Consider the following 22,246-nt stretch of genomic DNA (forward strand, 5'->3'; position numbering starts at 1 on the left):
AGGCATCTGTCCTAACAGAGTACCCAGTGCAGCGCGTACCTCCACAAACCACACTCCACCCCAAATAATCAGCACTCTGTGTCTGGAAGGCCACCATCAGCAACCATGCAATCATCTCTCGGCTCGCTACGCGAGAAAAGCCGTCACAACAAGGCTAAGCGGACAAGTACGGGTTTGCCAAGGCACGCTGGAGCACTTTGTGACACTTTTTATGAGGTTGTGCAAAAGGAATCCTTTTTCTTCTTTGTGAAGAGTTTATGAGAACTAATGCGATCAGGCCTTTAGAATAAAGCCGTCTTAGTACTATAAAGCTGTTAAGTCTCTTCATTAAGAACATCATTTCATGTAATGACACTTTATTATACCTACCCTTTATAGTTTTTTTTTTCTTGTGAACTCAATCCTATCTTTAAATTCTTCACCGTTCTATCCGTTCTAAAGAACTTTGAGCTTCTGCTCAAATGACTATTGCCGCGGCGCTAGTCGTCCTGTCGTACCAAACAACTTTGTTTGAGAGTGTGCATAGGCAGCCTACCTTAATCAAAACCACGTCTACAGCTCTCTCCCCTTTGGCACAGAGGCTGTACCGCCGCTTGTGTCGTTCGTACATGTTTTCCTGTGAATATCCAGCGCGGCTTTGCGGAGCAGAGCGTTAAAATCCAGGAGAAACACAGTTGAGGAGGACTGAAGCTCTCTGCTAAGCTTCACATCTGGCCACAGACTCCAGCTCAGCTCCCTCCCTCCTTCTCTTCTTTCCTCCCTCCCTCCTTTTTCTTTTCCTCTATCAGCTCAACTTCTCTCTTGACTCTGTGTGACTCACGTCTTTGCTCCCTCTCTCTCTCTCTCTCTCTCTCTCTCTCTCTCCCTCCCTCCCTCTCTCTCTCTCTCTCTCCCTCTGTGTGTGTATGAATGCCTCTCCCTCTCAGCCTGTGAATCAGCCTTCCAAAAGACGACACTGTTGGAGTCTGACAGATGACAGGAGGGCATTATTACCTCAGTTAATGTGATTCAATCATCTCAATTGACGCTGTTGAGATTCTACACCCCCTGCTGGATGAGGATGTACTTGAGGCCACTGGGGAAGGGCACAGAGGTGAAAAAGGTGAAACCAAGGTTAATGCAACATGCGCCAGCTCTGCATGAGTGCAGGACCTCAAAAAAACAAAAAAGAACAAATGACATAAAATGCACCACTTCATATTTTAAGACTGAACTCAATGAGTTATTTCAAGCGAGCCCAGTTGTGGCTTATGTTCCTGTAGTGTTCACACAGCACAAATGGATCCACAGTGTTAGACGCAGATGACAGAATTAAACATGTTTCTGGATCACTGCTGGATCGGAGTGTGAAGTCATGACAACCATCACCCTCGAGCAGGTGGATTGATAGATGATATCTGCTCCTTTGAAACTACAAAACCATGGGAGAATTACTAAATTCAAGCAACAGCTCACAAGCACAGTGATGACTAATAAACAGTGCTGGGTAAGTTACTGAAAAGTAGTCATTGATTTGGGCAGGTAGTTCTTTATTACACGGTGGAGCTGCTCAAAAATGGTCATTAAGTATAGTTGCAGTGGTTCAAGCTACTGCAAATAAAAACAATTTATTTGATAGTAGTAACTAACTCTTGTGTTTTAAATTGTCTCTCTCAATTAGGATGCTTTAATAATATGCATTGAGCTGTATTATAGTAGTGTGCCACATTGGCAGTGTGAGTCAGTGTGTTGACTCAGGTTCTGCTGAAGTTACATCAATCCGCTGGAGGAAGATGCTCCACAATCAGGGCGTTGAAATAAAAAGATTTACGATCTGAGGACAACAAGAGGACTCAGGGTCTAAACAGTTTGGATAAGCTTCAAACGAAAAGTGTTTTTAATGCTGCTGCTGATATTGATTCATGTGAAGGTGGAGAATCTTTCAAGGTGACCGAGTCATTTCAGGATTTAGAAAGTCCCTCCTCCAGGAAACAGATCAGTTGAATAGTAGTAGAGGCCGCAGCTCTTCCCAACCCAACAGATTCACAACAATGATCAACACACACAGGACAGAACCCAACACTAACCACAACAATACACAAATTGATCATTAACAAATGCCAAGTGGCCAGAAAGAAAAACAGGAGAAAACATCCACAGTGATACTAAGTAAGATCACCAAGTGACACACAATTATATAAAAATCTAAAACGATCAAATAGAGACACAAAGCGATAACAAGGCCGCATCAAATGTCCACAAACACAATTGTGGTTTTGAGATGTACAAGTAAAAATGGCAACAGAGTTTCATAAAATGGCCCCTAAAATACAAACAGCCACATAATAAACAATTTCAAATAAGCAACACAGTGTGTGTCTCTTGTTATTACACGTCTCTGCCCAGATTTCTGTGGTCTCACAACTGGCCAGTGGATGCAAATATGAAGGAAGAGAGGGACGCTACTGGACCAGCAATTACAAATGCACTGAAAAAGGTGTTAATTTCACCTGTCAACAAAGGATCCATGAGGTTTTAAGCAACAGAAACAAATTGCAAAGATATACAGTACCTCCTTCATAATCTTAACTCACTCAATTACATGAAGATTTATGGTGCGTGGGGAGTCCCTGCAGGTTTGTATATAATGTAAGACTCTAACTTCTTGGTTCTAGCCGGCCAGTAGCACATGTGCTGTGAATCACCAAAAGAAAAAGCCACAAACAAATCAATCCAGGACTCTGAGCATCACACAGCAGCAGGTGTTTCATACTTTAGGAACACAGTGTTGAGCCACATTACCCACAGTGTTTTAAACAGCACAAAAACATTTGACTCCAAACTGCTGTTTGGTGGGTTTGAAAACTGAAGCTGGCTCTACTTCTACCAAACACCAACATGAAACAGCATGTGAAGCCAAGTGTGTCGGATTTAAAATCCGGAATAATTTCACTTTGTGTAGAGACTCTCCGTAAGAACTTCAAAATGAAAACTCATTTCTTGAAAACATTTTCCTTGTACAGTGAATTTAACAGTTAGATGTTCAATAAAATGTCACTTTGATCGACAGGTATGGGGAATGGCGTGTTCTGTAGCTATTGGCTGGAACACCCTGGTGACTAATTCCAAAACTAAATTAGCTCTTTTTAATTACTGACATTTTCAAAGGTTAGTTACTCCTGTCAAACATGACAACACTTGTCTCAACAATCCCTGTTTCACTGAAGTCCTGTTGACGGGTGGAAAAGCGCCTCATCAATCCTGAACTAAATGAAACATTTCACACTAAGTATAATGTATTACCACCACTTAATGAGCACTAACCTACCTTCATAAGATCATTTTGGTTGGTTTTTTTTCAACTGTTTATTGGTGATTCTTCTCTGCATTTATTCTTCTTTTATTTTTCCAGACCGGCTAACACCCAGATACACACCTTCTCCTTCCAGCTAACTTAACCCCTGTACCAATCTGACTTGTTATGATGATAGTTTAACACTTTAAGCTATTTTACGCAATCTGTTTGTTGTCACTGAATAAGATTCAGTTCAAAAATTGTTTCATATTCATATGTTTTTAATCCTAATATTTTGTCTCTCTGGTTTCTGAATACAGCTAAATGCTTTATTAGAATAATTCAGACAGATCTTTTAAACCCTGCACAATCCATAAAGGTAAGGCAAGGTGCTTGAACATTATGAGAAGCATGAGGATCGAACAACTAACATTTGGAATGAAAGACAACCTGCTCTACACACTGCTTCAGCCATAATTTGACCTCCAATCGTCTTTACCATGAGTGTTTGCTCCAAGGGAAACAAAATTAAGACAAAGCATGACTTAATCGAGTCCTAAATCGCTCTAATCTGTAGAGTTTATGGTCAAAACTCTGACAAAAGATAATACCGAATGAAAAAAGAAATCATATGAGAATGGTAAAGAGCAAAAACTATGTCACAAGAACACAAATGAAATGGAAAGATATTGGCATGAGTGTGTATTTGTGTTGCTACATCCAGAAGTTGTGGCTCCATGCTGCCCTGGATTATTGGTTCAGGATGTTGCAGATGGTGTGATGGTCTGAGTGATGAACTGATCATGTCCATCCCTTTATGACCACATTGTACGTTCTTATAATGGCCACTTGCAGCAGAACAACACTAGTTTCTTTCCAACATGATGACAATTCCAACAATAGATTCACAATGTGGATGTTTTTAAAGAGCCAGCTCCAGGTGTTCCAAATGTTCTGGCCAATGGAGCAGACATACAGACATTAGACAGCACTACACACTCACTTTTATGTCTCTTCACATATATTGTACATGCATGCAGTGGTGTGAATGTGTTATCTGCCCGTGTACATCAGCAGGACTCGCAGCTGTCGATGGGAAGCAAGTTATTCCGCTCTGATGTGGGAGCTGGAGCTGCGAACGTTACGGGTCAAAGTGTTGCTGTGTCAACTGTAACTAAAGTCTAAAACAAACAAAAAAGAACACGGTGAAAACCTCCGGGACTAAATGATCTGCCGTCAGCTTACACTGTCAAAACACTGACACGCTCTTTATGATTCAAATTGCTCCATTAACCTCACATCTCTTTTCATGCTGCTGTCACTACAGTCCGTTATCTCCTCAGGTTGCTTATGTGCTTCACATTCACTTACTGTACTTTATTTATATTGTACTTTTCTGCTTTGAATAATGATGGTTGCTCTTGTCGGTGCTTCATACACCTTTTATTCAGAGTTTGTTGCTATACTGTTTTGAGGATGCCTCTCCAGCATATGTTCACTTCATCAGACTCAAATTGCACGTCATTAAGTCGGCTGGGGGAGGAAGCTCCACTGGTGCCACTGAGGGAACACCTCCCTCTGCTGGCGACCCCACCTCTATGCACGCCGAGTGCATCACATTCCTCCCCCCCTTTCAAACATCTGGCATTCAGAACAAGCCGCTGACCCTGACCGCAAACTCAGGAATAAGCAGAGCGACTGCAGTCTATGGCTGCAGAGGAATCCGGCAGTCAGCAACATTTGAGAGCGCGAGCCCGGCCCAGCTGAAGATCGCATCCATGTGCTCGGTGGCTGAGCAAATGAAGTGCCTAACAAGTCTCCCACAGGACAAGGCAGGGGGAACTTGTCGGGAGTTTAAAATAAATCAAATGCACAGGTTTTACTTAAAGGCACTTGAGTGGTTAATATATTCCTTCTCAAGTGGCTGCACCGACCAAAAAAAGAAAACAACAAAAAAACATGGGCAAGGCTGCAAGACTTCACTCAAAGGGAATAATGTTCCAGACAGCTTTGCTCCTGAACTCTCTGCAAATATCTCCGTGGCACATCAAGCTGCTTGTAAGAAAATCCTGCCCGTCTCTCTCGGCAGATCCCTTATTGGAGAGATTTTGCAGTCCCTGACTGTCTTTTTAAAAGAGAATGCCATTTTTTAATAAAATGCAAGAGATCCTTCAGAAAAACTTAGTAATAAGGACCCACACAAACTCCAGGTACACTCGTGCGTCAAAAACAAAGAGGAGCCTGGCTGAGGCTTAATCACAGCTCACTTTTTGGGCATATTTCAAAAGTTTTTGGAGCATTTTTTTTTTAAAGAGAGCTTTAAAAAAAATAGAAGTGTACTGCAGTCAAAATAAAGTAGCATAGAGTTGTCCCACCTCTGCTCCCCCTGTACACACCAGCTGGTAGACCATGAATGCAGCCCACACAAAAGAAGAGGTGACAGTCGTAACGGCAAGTCTTGAGCTGATCCGCGATTGTATTTGGTTTGATACGGCTGATGGTGAGCAGCTCGGTACTGTGTGAAGCACAGAGGCACTTTACAGCAAACATGTTCCTACTGACTTGACCAGGGTGTACACAGCCTTTTGATTAACATCAACCGGGATCAGCATCCTTGCAACCTTAAAGACAATGACGCAGCTAGAGAAGAGAAATGGACGTGACGTTATGAAACATCCAGGCCTCTTAGGTCACTTTTATCAAACCTGCAAACCTGAACGAAAACCTCTCCCTGTCGACTTCCGATAAAGCAGCGTGTCATGTTTTGCTGTATAGCACATTTACTCTTCATTCAGCCATATATTTTTTTCCCACAATCCATCGTGCCAGTATGGAGAGCAGAGAAACCTAGACATCCCTGTCCCCTGCAACTCCCTCCAGCCCCTCTGGGAGAGCTGAAGCCACTCCCAGACCACCCAAGAGATGTAATCTCTCCTGAAAGTCCCAGGCTGACCCCAGTGCCTGCTCCCAGTTGGACGCGACTTGTAGACCCTCCACCAGAGAGGCGACCCTGCCCCAAGTGGAATAGTTAACATGGTCTCGTGCCCTTCAGAGTTATGCTATAGGGAGCAATATGCTAATGGTCGAGTCCCCCCGACGTGGAGAGGTCCAGAGTCATAAGGCACACAAAGATGACCCAAGAAAATAGAAAAGACATAGAAACAAACACGTAACTTCCCTGGGGACCAATGGGACCCATCAACGGTTTGCCAGGGAGAAAACGTGACCCGGTTGGGCTCAGCCCAAACAAACTACACGGGAGTCATGTTCCCTTGCAAGAAAAACTCTTCAATAATGCTGTTTTATATTGTTTATTGTTTTTAATCACACAACTTGATCCTTTTGCTCTTGTTGTGTATTTGTCATAATTCAGTAGATGTTCTGAAATCTGTGACTCAAACATAGTTGCTCTGCCTTGCCCCAGTTTTAAGATTTTTAGCTAGGGCAGTCTGTTTCTCCTGATACAGTACATTTACTCACTTCCACGGCTGCAACTTATAGCCTGCAGTAGGCGCGATCTCACAGGCCAAAAGCACGAACAGATGTTCTGCTCTATGTGGGAAAATTTCAAAGGAGCACCACTGAGCTGTGGCAGCTTTGTTAGAAAGGCGAGCATTTACAACTTAGCATGTATCCTTAATCTCTGATAACACATCAGGGTCATTTTTACGTGTTAAAGCAGTAAAAACATGACATATATGCGTTTAAACCTAAAGATGCTCTAAGAACTGTAATTCCTGCTGGTCATGCTGGGATGTTGCACATCTCCCAAAGTGAATAAGAAAAGTGGACTTAAATCGAAAGCCTTTCAGCTGCTGAGATGTGTTCATGAGCATATCGTTTGACTGCTTTAACAGCAGGCAGCGGCTTTGAACTCGTCTTAAATCAACATGCACACCCGCTGCAATCGTCTGATAACCCCCCGCTGCTATTATTCTTATTTATGGTAAAGTCTTCAGAGAATTCACCTCGGCTGCCTGTTTGCCGAGCGCTCCATCCTAACGTCTTCACGCCCAGAGTCACTTCGGGTGTTTCAAGGCTTCGGGAAACAATGACTCATCTCAGATTTGCGCTAATCAAACCCCACTTCAGCAGCGAAGCAGAGCTCGACAGCCCGACAACCACGGCAGGGACTTGAAACGTACCGTGGAGAAGTGCGCTCCTTCCGTCGGGCCATCTTCTTTCGCCTCCACCGCATCACTCACAGCGTCGCCACACAGGATGACATCCACCTCTGGAGAAATGCACACAGCATAATGCAATCAGACAAATCTTCCAAAAACAGGAATCAATAACAAGTGTTTGGAGCAAAAGGTAATGAGACTTGTCTGGCTTCAGTGCAGATAAACTGATGAGTTATTGGACACGTACAAAAGCTCTGTACCTTCGTTTATTTATGATTCAAACTTTCGTGAAAGGCAAATTTCCCACAGGAACAATTACTATTTGAATGTCAAAGAATTAATCATGCCTCAATGGAAACGGTCCAGTTTTTTCAGGACCACAGGATCATGAGACAGATTAAAAGAATCTATCTTGGCGTCATTATGTAAGTCAACATGACTTGATGAATGTTGGGAAGAAAGCGGCGGACGATGTGTGGTTTTTAAGCATCCACTACTGTCAGAGTGGATTTTCATATCCGGAAACAACAGAAAGCTTGTCCTTCCTTGCCTTGTGATGTTACCTGATGCAAGGCCGCCGTCGTGTTGTAAATACACCCACAGATTCATAATGACACCCCGCTCCCGCAGCATGACGCACAACGCTCACCTTGCCCTTGACCTCTCTTTATTGGACTTGGGTCCAGCGCCATTATTTGTGATGAGTGAAAATTGCCCACAGAGAGGAGCTGGAAGTTCACTCGAAAGACTGGCGATTGTGCAGTTCTCACTTCCTCCCTGGCGCTCGCTGAGGCTGGCTCGCATGTGTTTGTTTAACTGAACTCAGCCTCCTCCTCGCTGCTGCATCTGCGACTGGCTCACATGTGCTGGGAATGTGACCGTGTCTGCTGACATATACTGCAGCCAGAGCACTGTGACCAGCGCAAAAGAGGTGGAGTTATTTCACTAGTTATTAAAAGAGAAGAAAGATAATTGTCTGCATCAGTTATGTCTGTTAATAATTTGGACATTGTGGTATTAATGTTAAACTCATTAGCTGAGCTGTCCGGACGATTTGGGTCAGTCTGAAGCTGCAGACAGTTCTGGTTCAAAGATGTTGGTGCAACACAAGCACTGTGCATACAGGCTGACGTACATGTAACTTCCAATGAGAGAACTTTCACAGGAAGCCCCATTTAAAAGACGTTTCCAGTGAAAGTGCATCGTTTTTTTGGTTCAGGAAAGTTTGGTGTTCACACAGCAATGTTTTAAAAACAATGTCTGTTTACAGCTGGACAGATGAGACACAGCAGCTCTATGACTGTTTTAAGGCACAACAAAACGATCATTTCATATGTATAATTCTATACTGAGACACAACATTGACACAACGATCGACTACAAACAGCATTGTTTTTGCATTTTTCTCTCAGAAAATGTTTCACATTCAGACAGCAACATTTTTAAAACAATCACCCTCCACACAGAAACACTGAACAATGTGAAAACACTGTAGTCTTTAAGTCAGGTCACTATTCTGCTATGTGTTTACTTACATAATACAGGCACCCATGATGTAAACATTCAAGCTGTTGCTTTGTTGTATAGAACCACTCAGTATCAGCTGTATGCAAGAAATGTGTCTCTGCATGTGATCCAGATGATGGTGTCTAAAAAAATCTTTGGAAATGCACAAGCATTACTCTGGTATTTGACAATGGTATTGTTGTTGACATGCTGGCACGTGTGACTGTGAGACATGTATATTTGTATCCGAAAAGCACATGTGCTCTTAAAAAGTGTCACTTTCAGTGATTCCAGACATTATTGTGTAAACTTATAGCCAGAATGCAACAAAAGTTTCATGTTTTCATTTGTGAATATTGTGCAAACAAGGCACATTTTTACAGCGGTAAATGATTATTCTAATATTATTGTAATACATCGTTCCAAACACTCAGTGTGACTAACTCAGAACATGAATAGAAAGGGAATTATTTCAAATTCTGATCATGGCCTCAGGTAATGAAGATATAAAAAAGCTCAGTTTGTTCCAGTTGCATAATCGGTCACAATGTTTTCAAGCATCCCTACATGAACCGTTGCGGTCAAAAGCTGAAGTTAATTAGCGCGTTTTCCCATAACCACAAGGTTTGTCAAAGTGTATTTTAAATTGACCTCCTGCCAGGCCCGAGCACCGGGGAGCTTTTGAAAATCTTCCCAATTATCAATCAGAATGGAGCGAGCTCGATGACAGTACAGAGCTGCTCCCTCAAGGTGACGCCATCAAGGTGGAACCGCCTATTGTCAACAGCAGCTTTAAACCGTCCGTCTTCCTCCTGCACTCTCAAATCCATTTATGTCTGATAACAGGGACACTTCAGTTTTCTATGATACACAAAAACACTGTTTTCAGTTAATTACACTAGAGCAGAGGTGTCAAACACTTTTAAAGACCGATTTTTTTTTAAATATGCCGATGACTCGGTAATTGTGAGCCTGCTACATGAAAATGAAAACAGTCATGGTCCTGTCATTGCCAACTTTGTCAGGTGGTGCGAAGACATACACCTACAGCTCAATATATCTAAGACCAAGGACATGGCCATTGACTTCAGCAGAAACACAAATACACCTGAGCCCACCATCATCAAGGATTGAACAAGTACAATCATATAAATATCTGGGCATTATCATTGACTCAAAGTTAAACTTTAAAGAAAACTGCAAGGCAGTGAACAAGAAGGGACACCAGTGTCTGTTTTGCCTGAGAAAGCTGTCCCGTTTCAATGTGGACAAAACCTTGATGACACTATTTTATCGTGCTTTTATCGAATCCGTTTTATCTTTCTCACTGGTGGCTTGGTTTGGAAACGTTCATTTAAAAGAGAGGAACTCTCTCAGTCAATTAATAAAATGGGCCAGTCGGCTGATTGGACAGTCACAGCTGAGCTTACAGTCGCTGTACAACAGGCAGCTACACCGGCTGGCCAGCTCCATCTCTGGAGAGGACTCCCACCCCCTGGCCAGAGAGTTCCAGCTCCTTCTCTGGAGAGGACTCCCATCCCCTGGCCATCTCGACGGAGATTTAAAGCCCCAAACTGAAGACGAGCCGCCACAGGAGCAGATTTGTTCCTGCTGCCATTTCCTTTTTAAATCAAACTTGAAAGCAGCTTACTCTTGGGTCTTGTTATGCAATGAATTTCGACCTGATTGTTTATCTATTTATTGTTCCTTTTTTAACTTCATCAACAAGTTGTCATAATGATATTTTGGTGGCTCCTTCTATTTATTCATTTATTGATTTATTCACTCTTTAACCTGTCAGTGAGTCTGTGAGTGCCCGTCTATCTCTGTGTCCCTACTGTCTTTTACTGTCCTGCGTTTTAATATATCTGTACTGTCAGATGCCCTCTTTGCTGCACAAAAAAAATCTACCTACTGGTATCAATAAAGTTACTTTGACTACTTTGACTTTGACATGTGGCATACATCACAATGTTCGGCTGGATCGCTAAAAAAGTGCCATAATAACCTTTAAATTTGAACTTTTTCTGTTTTGTGGCAGTTTACGTGATGAAAATGTCATATTTTTTCATAAAACCAACAAGCTCCATCAAAAATGACAATCGCAACATTTTGTTGAAACTTTCTGGTGCAAAATACAGTGAAATGTCAAAAACAAACTTCCTCTAGAGCTTACAAACTTACCCTGACAGTATAGCTTTGAGGCTAGTTTGATAGCAATGAGGTAGCTATCTTTCATGGTACCATGACTGATATCTCAGGTCAGGTCTCAGTGTTGTGTTGTGTCTGCTACTCTTAAGAGATGTGTTTCTTTGAATTTTTTTACCATTTGCTTGCTGGTTTGGCCAGCTTGGAGCCTCTTGGCCTGTTTTGGCCCATGGGCCTTATGTTTAACACTTGCGTGTAAGAGGGTTAGTTAAAGGGTTATTTAGATGGATTTTCCACAACTGTGATGCTACTTACAGCCAGTGATTTCAGAAACATCCATAAATGTAATTTATTATTACCATGATCATGTGAATACTGAACCGTGGATCAGAGTCTTTGATACATGTTGCGCTACAGAAGCTAATGAGCTTGTTATGACTTTCCCAACAAAACCATCTGCTGCTCCTCGATCGAGTGAGAAAGGCATACACGACATGCTTCTAGATCCAACCAGAATGTGCTTTCTGCAATTCAAATAAAACATTTTAATGTGTTCATATAGGCCTCGGCTATTGTTTCTTTTGAAGGGAAATCCCAGAATTCTACTTAAAGTTGTAAAAGTTAAGACAACTAAAAGTGAAATGGTAAATGGTCAATAAAAGGACAAATATACCCATAAAGCCTGGAGACCCACGCACAACAAGTCTACACAACACCAAAACATCACACCATGATGTCCTATAAAAGCTAAAAAGCAGAATTATACACAGCAATCTCTAAAGAAAGGTTGACATGGATTGTGAATAAGACTTGTAACACTTTAAAACTTCCTGGAGAAGATGAAGTATGACCTACCTTGTATTGTGCTGCTGCAGCTCTCTAGCACTCCATCCACCACATCACAAGTCTTTGGGTCTTTATTCGTCGAGTCCTCGACATGAGGTTCAGTGGATGCTTCAGTGTCGGAAGAAATTAGAGTAGCGTTCATTAAACTTAGATCAGAAACTGGCTTCTCATCTGGTGTCATTTCTGAATCGTCCTGTTTGGGTTCCTGTGGCACATATTGCACATTCCCTGACTCCTCTGCTGCCACCACCTCAGATTTATCACTGGCCTCTATGAGCCGGACGTCTTCCTCCACCACACTGACGGCTTTGATCTCCTCTGGCACTGAAGGCTCAATCGCTACACCTCGGTCTGAGTGGTTGGACTCCAAAGTTTCACTTTCATTAATCCCGGTGTCTTCACTCTCTGCCACTGCTGGCTCTAACGACACGTCCTCTTCAGAGGGTTCTGGGATGAGATTCTCTATCCCCTCGGTACTCAAAGCCTCCATTGTCTGGAGGGAGTCCGGCTCAGTGCCATCCTGGTTACACTGAGTGGCTGCACTGACGGTGCCAGGCTCCAAGGGGAGCTCTCCATCCACACCGGGTGAATTGTCGTCATTTTCATTGGGTTTTGAATTGGACAATTCTACTGTGTTTGTCTGAAGAGAGCCATTGTCCTCCATTAGGTCATTCTCCTGAGTAGGGTGGTATATTTCTGTTGTAGAGCTTCCAACCGATCTGAAACTTTCATCTTCATCACTGGAAGCGCCGTGGGTCACACCAGAATCCTGCTCTCCGATTGTTTTAGTGAGCATCTTTTCACAGTTTAAGGGCTCACTCTCTGTATCCGGCAGGAAATCCCCAGAAGTTCGGCAATCGGCTGTATTGTCGGAATCATCCACAGGCAAATCTGTAGTTGTGTATCCAGAGGTCTCGGCTGCGTCTTCACCATCCCGCTCTTCACTACTCGCTGCTCCAGAACAATTCCCAGAATGACAAGTAGTTTGTGGAGCCAAGCCCCTCTGGTGCTCTGTAGTGTAATCCCGACCAGCTGTTTCCTGGTTTTGTTCTGGGCTGTTTATGTCTGGTGGAGGTTCCCCCTCATGGAGGCCTTCTATCAGGAGAGGTGGAACAGCAGAGTCAGTCTCCTTCATTACATCACCGGAGTCTATCAGCGATGGGTTGGGGAGGTCCCCTGGGCTTGATGCAGATTCTGTTAACTCTTCACTGCCTACGTTCTCTTGCTCTACAGAGAGTCCCTCACAGGGTTCCTGGCTAAAAGTTTCTTTCTCAACATTGCTGCTTTCCTCCTTCACTTCCAAATCGGAGCAGTCTGATGACGAAGACTGGCCCATGACTGGGACTTTCGTCTCTCCACTGGTTGTTATTAGCTCTGCTGTTTCTGAGTTGGTCTCCACCTTCTCCTCCTCCTCCCTCCTCTTGGCCGTGCTGTCCTCCGTTTCCTGCTCCGTTCGGTCCTCTCCCTTCTCGGCCTCTTGTGCTTCCCGGATCACAGTCTCTTCTCTATCAGTTTCCTCTGCCTGTTTACTGCAGTCTGTTGGTGGGAGGATTCCCACAGTGAGGCTTTCCCCTTTACTCTCACTCTGTGCTGCTTCACTGCTGTCACAAAAACTCAAACTCTGGGTGGAAACAACAGGCTGTTCTCCTCCTCCCTCCTCCTCCTCCTCCTCCTCGTTCTCCTCCTCCTCCGTTTGGCAGTGTTCTCCCCCAGCTTTTGAAGTGAGACACACCCAGTCCTCTGGGGGGCCGAGTCCATGCTCCTGGGGGGTTACTTCTGATGTCGAAAGGCTCTCAGGCAAAGTCCGGTCTTTCTCTGCAGTCTCAGTCTCACCATCTCTACAGCTTATAGCACTGTCGCTTCTCAGTGGGGGAGTTTCTACTCCTTTCCCTTCAGTTGCTGTAACAAGGCATTCTGGCTGCTGGGATGGTCCCAAACAGGTGAAACTCTCATCTACACCTTCACAACAATCAGCAGCAGCGTGCAGAGAGTCAAACTGCAGCTCCAAGACAGAAACTCCCTGCAGAATACAAAAAAAAAATTAAAAAAAAGAAGGATAAATGTTAGCTTTTCCTTGGGGGAAACTGACAGTGCTGTTCTCGAAGTCTTATCAAGAGCCAACTGTATGATTGCATAAGGTGTTCCGCTTGTTATACAAACTAAGTTTGAAGGTTAAAAAAATGAGGGCAGTGCAAAGACAAACAATCCAACAATGTGCAGCAGCAGTAGCAAAACTCCTGAATGAAGCCGGTATGAGTAAGCATGCTTTAAAAGGGCAAAGTGGTGTGAGTCACCTTGGCATGGAGATGGCATATCAAGTGCAGCAGCTGGTCCACGCTCTCCTGGAGGGTCGGCGTGTCGCGGCTGGGGTGAACGCTGAGGGTCAGAGTGTGCGTGTTCAGTATTGGTAGGTGGCAACACACCCGAGCATCTGCAGAAACCAGCTGGACGGTCTCTCTGTCCTTCTCTGGGTCGGTCTCAGCCCTGCAAGTGAAATCAACAGATTACTCTGAGGGGTCTGTGGGTCCAAGGTTTTGCTTTTCTAGCACTTTAGCAAGTACGTTCCTGTTTTAGTCTTCAATGGCTTGCAATGTTCACAAAGTTCCAGCCGTAGTGGCCAATCCAGCAAGAATGAGACTTTCCCTCCAAGTGGTTAAAAGAAAAAAGAAAAGAAAAAAAAAGCCTACCCTACAACTCTTTACTTAGAGACCATTCCTACCTGCTAATCTTTCCAAGAAACCCTCTCTCCCTGCATTTGCTTTAAGTGTTGAAGGTAAACTATGTGCGGGGCTTCTTTACTTTTTTTTTCCCCCCATGAAGATAGTGCTGTACGAAGGAAGACACCTCCCAGCCAGGCTGATCTGTTTGCGTAATCCTGGGTGGATTGCTTTAGCTTGGAGGCCTGAAAAGCTGAGGTCACCAGGCAGACAGCAAGTGACTTCACTTTTCATGAGGGAAATGCAATTACCAACAAATAAAGAGAGAGCGAGGGAGAGCTGGAGGTCGTAAAGTAACTTCAGCGTGAGCCGGGCAACCAGAAAGCTCTTTAAGTGGTGGTTGTCTTTCAGCTCATGGCATCTTCATTTCCTAACTCAGTGACAACTATTCAGCAGCAAATAAGTACGGCGCTAAAAAGTATCAAAAAGGGTCTATTTCTACGTTAAGCCGCGTCTCAGACCATTTGCTGAAAAGCTCTGCTTCATTTTCCTCTGTTGATCGTTGTGTTAGTACCAGGGAATGAAAGGATTTGACCTCAACACTCATTCAGAGAGAATGTATTATTAGGGATAATACCTGACAGCTCAAAAAAAAAAACACATACACATTCCCTTGTCAATAAAGAGGAACTGATTTATAATCTTTATTTATCTGAATATTTATTTCCTGTGATAGACTTGCTAAGTAGGATTGGCTACCAGCTGCTCTCACTTGTACGAAAGATCCTATGCTTGTAATTTGCCACCAGTCTCAGAGTTTGGACTCCTGCTTCGTTTGCGTGTATGCACAGATAAAAAATCTAACAGTAATGTGTGATAGCAATGTGTGATAAGAAGACACCACGCTGGGCAAAGCAGTTCATAAAGTAATTCAGAGAGCAATTCAACTTATTTTTGGATGCTTTGAATTACCATTGTAAAGTGTATATGACAGCAGATAAAAATCCAGCCAGAACCGCAGTGTGTTTGGATTAGAGGGGTGTGACGTCGCTACGACAACAAGCCCATGGACACAAACTCCAGGGCTTTGTGTCGCAAAATAGTTCCCGATTACTCCAGATTCCCTCTCAACAATACTCGCCGCCCACAAGTATTCAAGCATCAGACTGCAGCTGAAAGTGCAGAGCCGGGCTGCAGTGTGGCTTTCTGGGGATAGTCTCTGAATTCTTCTATTGTTCTGTGAGGACAACAGACAAACAGCATTGCTGTAAAAGGAGGAGGAAACACGCCATCTGCCCTCTGATATATTGACATGGGAGTGTTTGTGCAGAGGGGAGGGCGATGTTCACTCAAACCGGGAACTTACATCACTGTCACATTTTGTGAGGACAGCATGAAACCACTCTTGTAGGATGTTTTTTTTTTTTTCTCCTCTCTCTTTCATTCACTGTCCCCAACATATAAAATTCTCGATTGATTAGTCCAGTTAAGAAAAGTTAAGATGTCTAAATCTTAACATGCAACCTGTACTGTATGTAAGTCACAAAGTTCATCATGTTTCACTGGACTATCTGGACAGTATGATGCAGTTAAGGAGTGAAGCGCCGCAATAGAAATGAAATTGAATTGAATTGAATGTTCTCATTGCGCACGCTTGGGTTTTTCATCAGGCACTCCAAATTCCTCCCACAGTCCAAAAACATGTTTTTCAGGTCAACTGGTAACTAAAATTGCACAGAAGATAATTACTAATGTATAAGCCAGAGGATTTCACTTAAGCGGGGAATTGAACCAGCATTCACCGAGGGGGAACACATCCTCACTCCTCAAATGTCAGTTCACAACGGCAATTTTTGTAAAGATTTCCGATGAAAATCAAAACTTCCGCCATTTAAAATGTTGCTTTTCTTTGTCCTGCATGATCAGCTCAACCAGGGACTCCTTTCATCTGGCGAACGCTCCATTTTTCTTTCTACAAAAGAGGATGCTCGTTTTCCTTTTTTCCCCACTAAACTCAAAAGAAAAAGCATCTAATATACCAGGAAACTGAAATGGCACAATGGCCCTCGTGCAGCGCTCAGTACACACATCAAAAAGGCATCTGTGAAACATTTGTGGTGCTGGAGATGTCGTGTCAGCAGGAGGACACGCGAGAAACTGAAGAGCTTAAATTTATCTGAGCGATCTGGGAAAAAAAGGACCTTCTTCATGAGAAACTCAAACAATACGCTCAGGTTGTACACTGCAGGACCATACCGTAAAATTTTAATCAAATTACTAATGTATGTCCCGTCTCACATGTGATTAGTAATGTAAGACATTTAATTTGATCATATGATCGTCCCATAATTAAAACCCGAGCTTCCTTGTGACAGAAGAACAAGTGAAAGGAATAGAACACTGGATTTTAGTCAGTGTACACAAGCAGTTGCCAAAAACAGACATAAGAGAAAACATTTTCTCTTATATCACTTCCTGAAAGTAGAATTCTTCATTTTTAATAGTTTCAGTTTGGTTTCCCTCTTTCCAAAACGTGACCAACGTGCTTCAAAGTGAGTTTTTAAAATACTACTTTCCCCACGTCGGAGTGAGAGAAACTAGTTTCTAAAAGGGTTCATTCAATAGACGTTTAAAAGGGAAACAAATTAGTTAGCTATATGGCACTGGTTCGATTTGTGAGCATTATTAATCTATAATTAGCCCTTTTTAATGAGAACCCCTTTTTTAAAAAATTGAATATTTTGATGCTTGGCTTAGTCAATGTTTGAGGTATTAGGACGTTTCAAAGTTGGACACTTTTCCTTGTAATTCTCAGTCAGAAGGTAAAAAGGCAAATGAGTCGAACCTTCACAGCTCTTCTCCACATAAACAGAGAGACGCGTATTATTTTGCCACTTCGGTTTCTGTATTTGCTTGATTTTGAGTTTTATCTACAATTTATAGGTGAATAAGGAGTTAAAAAAAAAAAAAAAACAGTAAGACTTTAATTTGAGGTGTCTGGAGCATTAATTTGCAGGAAGATAAAACTACACTGACTAACATTTCTCCTCTCTTACAGACTCTGACTGCCGCCACTCCCTCACTCTATAACACAAGTGTCAATTTCAACTTGAGAGGGCCGGACCAGTAAAACAGTGGCCCACGGTTTGGCTTTATGTTTGACAGCGCTGCTCGAAAATGTGACAACTTAATACTTGACAGTGTTGACTTGTGAGTGAAAATTAAAATTAAAAGCAGCTCGATATATTCATGCAAACTTCATGATTAATTTGTAAACAACTAAACCAAGTAATAACATGAAAATCCGAGTGCAAATTCAGCTTTAATTGATTTTGAATGAAACAACCTGGAGCTTAAAAAAGTGCAAAACATGCAAGATTTATTACAAAAATGTTAATATTTCAGTTGTTTCTAAAAGTGTAGTTTAATAGCATAATAACAAATGAATGCCATTAAAAGCAGGTTTTCTCAAGTTGAACTAATATCAATAAACTAGATAATGTGTAATCTGACCAGCAATACAGCAGCTGATGGCATTTTAAAATAATGAAAAATATTAGAGATGAACTTCCTCCTTCTCTTGGAGTATCGCTTGATGGGTGTCATACATCAAACACAATCAGTAGGCGGACAACAAGAAAAACCTTCTCTGACAGAACAACTACTTACTTAGTGAGCGCTTCACAGAGGTCTTCGTTTCCCCGTGACGCCGCTATGGTAGACGGGGTGTCGCCTTGCCGGTTGGCCAATCGCAGGGCTTCCCTGGCTCCAGGCTGGCGCAGCAGGAAGCGCGTGACCCGAAGGAGACCTCGACGCGCTGAGAAATGCAGCAGAGTCTCCTGTGGATTTAGGTCTGAGGGAGAGACGGAAGGCCATCAATGAACGGTAGAGAAAGAGACGGAGGAGTAAGACACACACACACACACCTCCACTTTCTACAGCGTCGCCTAATTAAATCCATCGAAGGTTCAACGTGACCCAGTAAACAACAGATCGTCACACAGTCACAGGCTGATGAAACCAGCACTCGTCCCTGTCCAGCCGTTATCACCAGGGCAGGTCTGCAGGTATCAATCAGCCTTAACTGACCGCCAGTCGACACTAACCATCCTTTCACGCAGAGTTCAACATTATGCTGCTTCCTCTGAATGTTGGGGCGGAAAAAAAAACACTCGACCAGCATCTGAAACTATGTTAAAACAATAAAAAACAAAAGCTCCAGAAAAGTTACGATGTTGTGAAAAATGCATGCGGAAAAGGAACAGACTGCATTATTTTATCATAACGTAACAAACATACATTAATTGAGAAAGTTTTTCAATTTCAGTGTATTCAAAACAGAGTAAGAAAACAGCAAGATTGTCTCGTGCTAAAAAAAAACACCAAGGAGAACGTCTCAGAGGTAATGAGCTTAGCTGTCAACAGTTCAGTTACAAGACTGACAGGCAGAGATAAGAGGGGAAACTCTTTTCAAAGACTGAAAGCACATTGTGCACCAACTTAAGAATGATGCTTCTAATAATAATGCTTCACAAACGTATGAAAAGGTGTGATTTCAAGAGAGGAGAAAATAATTTTAAGATTCAAGGCAAAATAGCCACAAGCTAACAAGAAATTACACACTTGCAATAAAAAGAGAATCACTAGATGAGGAGCACTTCGCCCGTCCATTGTCCATGAAAACACTTCATATATCCAACCTTGGACAAAGAAGAGAGGAAGTATAAAGCAAGGATCAGATATGGTGTGGTCTTATAGATCGACTGGGATTAAGTAGAATAAATCTAAATGTCTTTTTAAAAAAATCATGGGTGCAGAAGACCAGGCAGCTAGTTATGAGTGCACAGTTCAAAAGCCTAAAGTATCATTTATTTTATATTGAAGAATATGCACAAAGTGTTGCCATTGATTGTACGTGAAAGTTCACTTTTTTATATTGCTCCAATGCCAAAACCGACTTTATAAACAAATTCCAACAGCCAATCTGGCCTGTGTGAAGTCCAAGCAACAGTATGAAAGCGAAAATATACAGCAACAGGTCTCCTCAGTTATGGAACACTTTCAGAGCAAGACCAAAATAAGAGGTATCGCAGGACTACGGATATATATCAATCAAAACTTCTTTCTTTTAATCTATATTAAAAAGGTTTAGAACTTAAGCCACCTCAAAGAATTTTACACTGTTAGTCGCATTCAACGCTTCCCTCCTACATCAATGGTGATTTCTGCCATGTTAGGTAAACATGAGAGCAACTTGGGATTCTTCCCCGAGGACCCTTTGATATGCAGACAGGGTGAAATTAGGACTTCCACCACCAACGCTGGGATTGGAGGAAAGACTTGTTCTGGCAACGGAGCAATTGTGGCTTCTTTGGTAAGAGAGGAATTACAATAACTTCTGTTTAAATTACTCTCGATTGAATGGAGGCTTTTGTTTTTGTTTACTGCTTACCAAATGTCCCAATTTCGGCTAGAAATGCACTCTGAGCAGATTTGCATCACATGCACACCAGGGTCGCATTTGTACATCCATTATTGGTGTAGTAAATCAGCAGAACGCCTACTAACACCTTCAAACGCTGGAGCCCGGAAATGATGCATCAGTGCAAAGGCAATAATGTAGATTCATGGGCACGCACGCACACACAGACACACACACACACACACACACACGCACACACACACGCACACACACACACACCTCTCTGCATAAGTACCAGGTTGCCAGTGAGGCTCCTACCAAAGCGTCCAAGCTGGAAGACACTTGGTCATCAGAGCAATCTTCCCATCTCCGGCTGTATAAGTGCTATTTAAATCTCTCTGCGAAAACATTTTGTGGGTTTACTGGAGATGCCCAAACTTTCCTGTTATTATTAATCTGTTTTACTCCCCAACCACTGGCAAATTTATAGTCAATATGAAAGGGCATGCTGACATAAGGATGCCCTTGCTTAAATGAGTGGGAAATGGAGTCCCGGAGCGCCAGAAATGATGAATTTGCAATGAAAAACGGGACGCACGGACCACTGGAGAGAAATAAAACCCACCATAAGTCAAAATGTTGACAAATTAAAACACTAGACAACATGCGAGCGCCCAGATGTCTTGCAACGCAGAGTTGGTAAGCTGCGCGAAGAATGCAAATGTTTATCAAGGGGCAGAAACTTAAGGGAGAGGAAGATAACGGAGCTGCAACACGGCTGATCGCAGACTTCTCCGACAGACTCCCTTCACCGTTATGCATCAGAAAGACTTGAGTTTTCTGATTTGGTTTGCATTTGTCTTCGCCTGTGAGGGGCAAGATTCGCTTTGTGGCATTTCGAGGAGCAAAATGAGTTTGTTCAAGTATATCTGGAATATGTAGGCGTGCTGATAGTTCTATGGTTTTATGTGCATAATGATATTTGTGCATCTATAGCCACAGTTGTTGGAACATACATTTTCTGTGTGTGTATCGAAGTTTGTCTGTGTGTAATACAGATTGTGCCTCAAAGGCCCTGTGAGTGCCTCCGTCTTCACTACCGCCTCAGGCAGGTCGATGTGGCTCCTTCTCTTGTCAGATGTGTGCATAACTTTAAGCTTTATTTCAGTCTCGACCAAAGGTTTCCAACCCAAGGCTCTGGAGCCACGTGTGGCTCTTTAGCCCCTCTGTGGTGGCTTTCACAAAATATTATGTGCATAAACATTTTTATATCCAATTTTACATTTATTTCCACACGAGACACGTTTTCAAAAGTAGTTGTATGTACTAGCGAGAATAAACAGGGGAAATGCTTAAAAGTAGTTCAAAAAGCTAAAAATAAATAAATAAATAAAAAATAACGCAACGAGCAATAGTGGCGAAAAACTGCTAAAGCTGTGAGAACATAAAAAAGGACTTTAAAATACTTGATTTAGCAGGTATAATAGGCAAATCAACTTCAAACAAAGCAGCTAAAACTGCTGAAACAGCTGTAATTGCATATTATATATAATTTCTTGGTATGAAAAGTGGCAAAAACTACTGTTTTGTTCTTAAAGGTTGCAGACCCAGGGTCTAGACTAACTGATGTTACGTGTTGTATTACAGAGGACTAATACAGTCCTACTCAAGGTTCTGAAGGCTACGCAGCTGAAGAGAAAGTGCAGACAAAAAGCTGAACTAAAGTAAGACAATGTCACTTTTTAAAGTTAAGAGGCCCATTTACAGGGCCGAGCACGTACGAGTCTGTGCATGGAGAAATGCAAGCATGCACAAACATATATCCTTTACATGCATACGTCAGTGCGCATCCATACAGACAATTCTGCACAGATATTTTTATTCTTATAAGAGCCATATAATTCTCTTCCGGGAGAACACATACACAAAAGCAGAAATCAGCTCAGATCTAGCAACTCTTCTGACGTCTGGTAATCTGCCTTTGAAAACAACAAATAAACTGAAAAGAGCAACAGGGGAAAAAAAAAAAAAAAAAAAAAAAGTGAAAAGGGGCAGGGAACACATTTTCCTTTCTGTTCTCAACCCCACAATAGTCATTAGGCAACATTCACAATGCTGACTGTGTGTGCTGATGAGAGGTTTCAGTCCATTTACTGAGGGCCGGTCTGAACCGGCCTGCCCTGATGAACCTCCAGCTAATTGGTCGCATTTAATGCTCCACTTGGCCGAGCCGGGCCGAGATTGGAATGTGAGGTGCCAAACAGCAACC

The 22,246-nt window shown here is 42.6% G+C and overlaps 1 protein-coding gene across 4 annotated transcripts in view; it reads right to left on the bottom strand.

Annotated features, from left to right (window-relative positions):
• akap13 (A-kinase anchoring protein 13) overlaps window positions 1-22,246 on the bottom strand; it is a 145,107-nt gene that overhangs the window by 74,471 nt on the left and 48,390 nt on the right. For 2 of the 4 annotated variants that reach the window (XM_080493347.1, XM_080493346.1), the window contains exons 6-9: window positions 18,225-18,408; window positions 14,193-14,382; window positions 11,908-13,918; window positions 7,420-7,508 (exon numbers count right to left, since the gene is read on the bottom strand). In XM_080493347.1, coding sequence (XP_080349473.1) covers window positions 7,420-7,508; window positions 11,908-13,918; window positions 14,193-14,382; window positions 18,225-18,408 — 2,474 coding nt within the window. Of the gene's footprint in view, window positions 1-535; window positions 719-7,419; window positions 7,509-11,907; window positions 13,919-14,192; window positions 14,383-18,224; window positions 18,409-22,246 lie in introns of those variants that run through there. The other 2 variants (XM_080493349.1, XM_080493348.1) reach the window with 2 other exon arrangements.

This window comes from Lipophrys pholis, assembly GCF_963383615.2.
Source record: "Lipophrys pholis genome assembly, chromosome: 2".
NCBI classification, from domain to species: Eukaryota; Metazoa; Chordata; class Actinopteri; order Blenniiformes; family Blenniidae; genus Lipophrys; species Lipophrys pholis.